The sequence below is a fragment of the Gavialis gangeticus genome, unplaced genomic scaffold (genome assembly GCF_001723915.1).
Source record: "Gavialis gangeticus isolate Ggan-Ray unplaced genomic scaffold, GavGan_comp1, whole genome shotgun sequence".
Lineage (NCBI taxonomy): Eukaryota > Metazoa > Chordata > Crocodylia > Gavialidae > Gavialis > Gavialis gangeticus.
The window spans coordinates 31,984,320-31,991,057 of record NW_017728994.1 but is presented as its reverse complement, the minus strand read 5'-3'; the positions used below and the strand labels follow the sequence as shown (position 1 = coordinate 31,991,057).

The following is a 6,738-nucleotide window of genomic DNA, read 5'->3' as shown; positions in this document are numbered from 1 at the left end:
TGGCTGCAGAGGGACCCCAGGTCCCCCTCCCCCGACCCAGGAGACACCAGTCACGAAGCCAGGTGGGTGCAGGGGGGCCCCCCAGTGGACCCGGAAGTGGACCAGAAGTGCAGTCTTGCCCAGTTCTGGATCTGCTGCTGAGCATGGTGGGGACCCCCTCATGCTTCCGTGCGATGCTCCATGTGCTCCAGCATTGCAGCACTTACAAGCCCCTGCTACCTAGAGGTATGTAGAAAAAACATTTAAAGCCCTCTCCATGTCCAAATTGATTTGGAGGGTTCCAATTCAATTCGGACAGATTAAAGGGTCCTCTGATTCGATTCAGATTCAGAGATTTGGCCACCAAATCGGGCTGAATCTCCGCCAAATCAAAATCAGGGACCGAAGCTTCATACAGCCCTACTATACAGTTGCAGTGAAAAGTCACAAGACAAATTGCAGAAGGGAGTGAGGGGCAGAAGAAATGAGGGGGGAAAGAAATCACATACCCAGTAAGGGTGCAAACCAACATCACCCATGTGCCACCATAATTTTTTTATGGCAACACAAGTTGTGAGTGAACAGACATCCTTGTCCCATGTTTGCTACAGTCTTGGTTGTGTTAAGGTAATGTTCTTGCCTAGTAACAATTCACTGCACCTTATCTCGGAGGACATCTGTTCTCTTACAGAGTGATCTCCACAGCTAAGGGCTGCCTGCACTGCCCAGATACCCTGGACAGGCAATTCTGGGGTGCACATTTTATATTGGGGTGTCATACTCCATTTTGCTGACACATATCCCAGGGGGTGGTTGAAGAGCACATCTGCAAGCACAGAGCAGGGAACTCCATGGGTTCCCTTGCTCTGCAACATGAAATGCACACCTTGAAATCCCCTGCATGGGAATTCTCAGAGCCTGTGTCTGCAAGTTAGTTAGTTTTTAGTGACCGTTGACCCTTCCAGATCATGGTGTATGCACGAGAGGTCGCCCAGACCTTCAATACATATAGCTAGGCAGGAGTTTTGGAGGCTGCCCAGACCTTCCACACACACACACCTTTTAGGCCACTGAGACAGAATGCAAAGGCCAGACTGCGTCCAGACATTTGGTGCCTCCATGGCTGTATTCATATAAGCATCCAAACATTGAACCTGGGTCTCCTGTGTGGTAGACAAGGATTCAACCACTGAGCCACAGGGGACTATATATCTGCAAGTACAAATCATGGAACCCCCTTGGGTTCTGGCCAGGCACCTGAGGCTGTCCTGCAGGATCTGGCCCCTGAAGCCCTGGGAGCAACAGGGACCTGATCCTGTGGGACAATAGCTCTGGGCAATGCCTGTGCCTGACATCTCAGCACAGTGGATCCTGCCACAAAAACAATGCCTGTTTGTACTCTAAGTGGGAGACTCAGGGAAAGATTGAGGAGAGTGATAAGAAAAAAAATCCTATAACAACAAGTGCACATCTAACTCTGTGTTTAGAGAGTTGAAAGTACAGTTTTTCAGATGCCTGGATGCAAAGAATGTGGTTTAGTTTTTGGCATTGCTAGAACCAGTTGTAAAACAGGTCAAAGACCTGTTTTCTAAATCTTCTGGAATGTCAAAGCAAATTTACACCAAAATTTTGAAATGTATAAAATTTCAACCAACTTGCAGATAAAAATAATAAAAGTCTACTTCAACTTACACATTGCAGCAGGTCATCACTCTCCGCTTACATTTACATTTGAAACAATCATCAGTGTTCCATACTACACCAAACTTATACCGCTTTCTGTTTTCAATACAACCTAGATAACACAAAAAACCAACAAACAAGGTGCAATAGATCTGTCTAATCTTTATTATTATAGGTAAAAAACAGGCTTATAGTTTCATGCTAGCAGTTAAAGTGCTGACTTCTGTGGAGGTACACCAGGTCTGAATTTGGCCTGGTGCTCTGCAACTGATTGTCGCACTATTGCTCCTATAGCCTACAATAATGCATGGAATGATAAAGTAAAATATCATCTGCCACACATCTTTCTTTTTCAGAGATGTACTTCAAGTATTATACTGAGTCTGAGAAATGCCTTAGGCTGAAAACCTCACCAAGTTAAAATCAGGGGGAGTTTTGCTATCAGTTTCAATGGGGAGAGCATTTCACCCAATGGATAGCATTCTCAAAAACATCTCAGTAACTTAGGCACTGAAGCCCAGTAGGAGCTGGGCATCTAAAATAATTAGGCACTTTTGCAAATAGTACTTATTTTCTGAAAAATCCTTATCGCAATTCTTGGAAGTAGGTATTTGACACCTATTTTATACACAGTATAACTGAGGCTGCCTGCAGATGTTAAAAAAACAAACCAAAAAATCCACACTTTACCAGAAGCAGTAACATGTTACTTCAACCCAGCTTTTCAGCAACTGTATTAGATCAGGTGCTTCGGTGGGGCTTTTTGGCACTTTATCAAGTCAATCAGCTATTAGATAAAAGTGCCAATAAATCTCCACTGAAGCACCTGATCTATACAGATGTTGGGTGAGCTGGGTCCAACTAAGGCACTGCCTCTTCTGGGTATGTGCTGGGCTGGGTGTGGGAGCATGCTAAGTTTAAAATAAAGCACCATTTGTGGGGGGAGGGTTAACATCTGCAAACAGCCTGAGTGACTAAGGGATTTAAAGGCTAACCCAAGATTCTACAGAAAAATTGTAGCGGGGCTATTACTAGCACCTTGTTCTCTTCTAATGCCAATCCCAATTCTAACCATTAAATATCTCCCCTTGCACAATCAAGCAGGCAAGTGGTGTAACCTGAAATAGTCCTCTCATGCCTTTTTCCATATCCAACAACAAGCAGCACAAAACAGTGGTGCTGGAATGGAGAAGCTTCAGGATTGGCATCTTTTACCCCCCCGGTAATACACTGTTTTTTAAAAAGGAACTCTGCCCTGCTATTGTTTGGAAACTACTGTATCTGTCTGTCTGTCTATGTGTGTGTGTCTGTCTAAAGATGGTCTCAGCTGGTATGAAATCTGAATACTTCAGTGAATTGTACTCCACAAATGAGGCTTTGAATCAATTAATTGAATGTCCTAAGCATGCTTGGAAGATATGCTGTTCTTACCATGTTTATTGGGAGGTCTCATATAACACTCGGCATCACACAGGGTCCCTAAGATGATAAGGACCAGGAAGAGGACCAGCAAGAACTTCTGGAAAAGAAGAGGAAGCTTGTAATGAAACGTTCAGCGGTCTTATAAAATAATTTGTTCATGCAGAATTAATAAAGAATTAATAAATAATTTGTTCACACAGAATTAATAAATCCAGCTCTCAGATAAACTCAAACCAAAAACCAATCTTACAGCTACACAGACACTGACTTACCATTATGAAGGAAACTTGCACAGACTTCTGGCATTTTCCAGTGCGGAACAGCTTTTATTGTGTATGCAATGAAGAAACAATAGTTGTGGATTGAAAATGTGAGCCAATAGCTGAGCTCACATTGTGCCAATGGACACTCTAACCTGTTTCAATCATCAATCAGACGGCATTGCCTCAGAAGGTATCTTTGGATATGAACTTAAAGGCAAGTTTTGCATTTCACAAGCATATGAAGGAAAAGATTTACACTGATGTAATTTTGGAGTAACTCCAGTGGCTATAACAGAATTACTCCACATTGGCCTTCCATATTGCCAGCAGAATCTGGTGCCAGATAGCTATGCTTTTGCACTGGCAGACCATCAACAAAACAGTGGGAAAAGGTACATATTAAGCAAGGTGGCACTGTACTATTGTTCCACTGACCTATTACAATGAGATCTCCCCCACCCAGATTTGGAACAGGTCATTCATACAGTGCAGTGGTGTGAAGAGACCCCTGTTCTAAGAGTGATTTATGATCTTCTGTTGTTTTATATATGGGCATTACTGTGTTGCTTTAGAGATGCTAAAGACCACCAGGACCTGGCAATGTGGAGCCCTGCGCCTCCAGATCATGGATTCAGCACCAGGCCTGGTTGATATGATCCACAGTTGTGGACAGTAGATAGCTGTTTGGTTGCCTAAGTGCAATGAATTGTGTTGGTTCTCAGCCCAGCTCCTCATTCACAGGAGTCCCTGTGAGAAATAGTGACTGCCACAACTGGCTCTCTTCCTGGCTACTGCAGCAGGGAGGCCAGGGCCTGGATGGGGTGGCTCAGGATGCCAGCCCACTGGCAGGACAGCTGTCACACAGGGCCTCACTGAGGGTGGGGGGTCTCCTGCTGATACTCTATTATTGAACATTTACCCCATCATTTTTTGTTTTCTCTCCTGCACTTAGATGACCCCAGTTCTTGTTTAGCCTTTTTCTTCACTGTGTACCAGGGCCACTTCTTCAGGCCATGTCTGTTAGATAAACTGGTGCTGTTCACCACCACTAAATTCACTCCACAACAGAACTAGAAGAGACTTCCTGAGTCCTCATGCCCAGTCCCTTATTCTTTATTCTTATGGTGGCCATACTTGTTTAGAAGAGCTAGACTAGATGACCTTGTAAGGTACTTCCCAGCACTGTTTTCCTACGATACTATGGACTCTTCTGCCCTGGTAGAAGTCTGGGATCATCAAACACCACACAGCTCAAACTGGGCACCTTGAGGTAAAAAGGCAACTCCAGCAGAGTAGCTGAAAGACACCTCAGGCACAAGGCTTTTGTGTGTCAGAAAGTTTTTGTGCCACTGAAAAAGTAAAGGTGTACTAACAGCAGCCTCCATTCCCCCCAAAGCTGCCCCTTCAATGCCACACAACTGGAATATTTAAAAGTACTATTCATAATTTACAAAGATTTATTTCTGTGTTATAAAGTTTGCAATAGGAGCGGTTGGTTTGGGGTGTATATCTTGAGCCTGTTACCCTGATCTTTATTGCCTCAGCATGAAATTCTTGCAATGTGCTCTGCCCAGAACTGCGCCTTAAAATCATCCAGAGACTGGAGCTGGTATAAAATGCAATAGCTTGCTTGTTGAACACGGAGAATGTAATACCGGTGAGTGTCCCAGGACCTATGCTGGCTGCCTATCAGTCTCCAGGTGAAGTTTAAGGTGTTGACCATGACCTATAAGCCTGCTGGGTTGGAGCATTGATGTGATATGTTATTCAAGGTGTTAAGAGGCTCCCTGTCTTGGGGCACAATTATTCCTATCAGCATGGTTTCCCAACCAGAATGGCCTTAACTGAGGACCTTGATTGATACACCTAAATTCATTAAAGCCCATGTGATTGACAAGAGCTAAGTATCAGGTGACTGAGTTGGTCTGGAAATAGGGTGTTTGATAAAAATGGTGATGGGGGAAGGGAGATTTGTTCTCTTTTGGTGGGTTGAAAGAGAAGGGGTAGAGAGGAAACAAGAGGATTGTGGTGGGTAGGATTCCTATCTGTTGTTGGTAAGGGATTCAGTTTTTGTAAGGCTTTGCTGTTGGTTTTTCCTTTTTTGACAGGTAGTTCCTCTACCTTTGTGGTGTTTAGCTTAGAGTCTTGATGGTTGCAGTCAGAATATTAGCTTTGCACTATGCTTGGCTTTTTTAAAATGATTTATTCTCATGGGGGAGGCTTTGTTTTAGTAATATCTCTCTTGCTGTGAACACTTAACTCTTTCCCCTCCCAGGAAGCTTGAAAGGATAATGTCAGTGGATTCTTATGGGCTCCTCTTTGCAACAAAATCAAGCTCTCTCTAAATCTAACACTAGCTGAAATATCTCTGATCTTGTCAAAAGTCATGTTTAACATGTCCTCTTCTTTGTGGGGTGTATCATAGTGGCTTCAGCATTTAAGTGACTGAATGACTTGGTTTATAAATATAAGTAAACAGAGATGTACCAAGTGACCAAGTATTCTTGTAAAAGGGCCAGGTACTAAATCCCATTGCTGTCAGTAATCTCAAGTAGTCATCATAACATACATGTCTTTCAAGTATTTGTTTTGCTACTACTCTGCTTTTAAAACTTGAAAGCCTTAAATATCTCTTGAGGGGTTTTTTTACTTGAAATACGACTTTCTCTTTAGGGTCTGGTGTAATTAGAGGTTACTCTGACTACTTGTCTGTACCTTTCCGCCTGTTTTACAGCTCGTGCAAAACCTTGTGCATTGCTGTGTGTTACCACAGCAGGTGAGTGTTGTGCTAGGTAACATCTGTAATTAAGATTGCCTTTCTTTTGTGAATATAAAATTAGCTTTTGATGCAGAAGTCTTAAGCACGGGGTTTTTAAATAGCTACCTGGGTGGCTCTTCACTGCCCCAGTATATTGGCCCCTCACCATCTCTTGAAGGAGCCTGGCTTCCAGGTCACATGATACTCTGCACTTCTAATGATCAGGCCTCCAGGAATATTAAGCGACCTGTTCAAAGAAACACAGGGTGTCTTGTGGTGGCAGAGTGAGAATTAAACGTCAGAGTGTGGACAGACAATGCTTGAGCTATTCCAAGAATGTCACTGATTGGGAACCAGGTCACAAATAGCCCTGGACAGAAGTGTATGTGTACTGCTAAGGCTTTCAAGCAGATCCTTCACCTTGTAGGGATTGCACTGCTACCAAAATGCCTCCAGACATGACTTTCCAGGGGTCAGTCATGTCTGGAGTTTCCCAGGATTTTCCTAGAGGAAGAGGCAGAAGACCTGGATTGGGGCAAGAGGTTGGAGTGGAAGGGTTTGCCAGGTATTAGGGGGTGGGGAACTCTGCAGCTCCCTGCTCATGGTTCCTGGGGGGGGTGGGGCTGGGGGCTC

At 43.9% G+C, this 6,738-nt stretch overlaps 2 protein-coding genes across 4 annotated transcripts in view; one reads left to right on the top strand and one right to left on the bottom strand.

Annotated features, from left to right (window-relative positions):
• The window catches only part of LOC109287251 (beta-microseminoprotein-like), a 10,342-nt gene extending 6,892 nt beyond the window's left edge, over nt 1–3,450 (bottom strand). The window contains exons 1-3 of one of the 2 annotated variants that reach the window (XM_019502198.1): nt 3,357–3,450; nt 3,094–3,178; nt 1,672–1,774 (exon numbers count right to left, since the gene is read on the bottom strand). In XM_019502198.1, coding sequence (XP_019357743.1) covers nt 1,672–1,774; nt 3,094–3,178; nt 3,357–3,359 — 191 coding nt within the window. In that variant the 5' untranslated portion in view covers nt 3,360–3,450. Of the gene's footprint in view, nt 1–1,671; nt 1,775–3,093; nt 3,182–3,356 lie in introns of both variants that reach the window. The other variant, XM_019502197.1, reaches the window with a different exon arrangement.
• A 1,870-nt stretch (nt 3,451–5,320) lies between these two features.
• Nucleotides 5,321–6,738, top strand: part of ELOB (elongin B) — an 18,546-nt gene continuing 17,128 nt past the window's right edge. The window contains exons 1-2 of one of the 2 annotated variants that reach the window (XM_019502196.1): nt 5,335–5,375; nt 6,082–6,123. The gene's annotated coding sequence lies outside the window, so the exon portion shown is untranslated. Of the gene's footprint in view, nt 5,376–6,081; nt 6,124–6,738 lie in introns of both variants that reach the window. The other variant, XM_019502195.1, reaches the window with a different exon arrangement.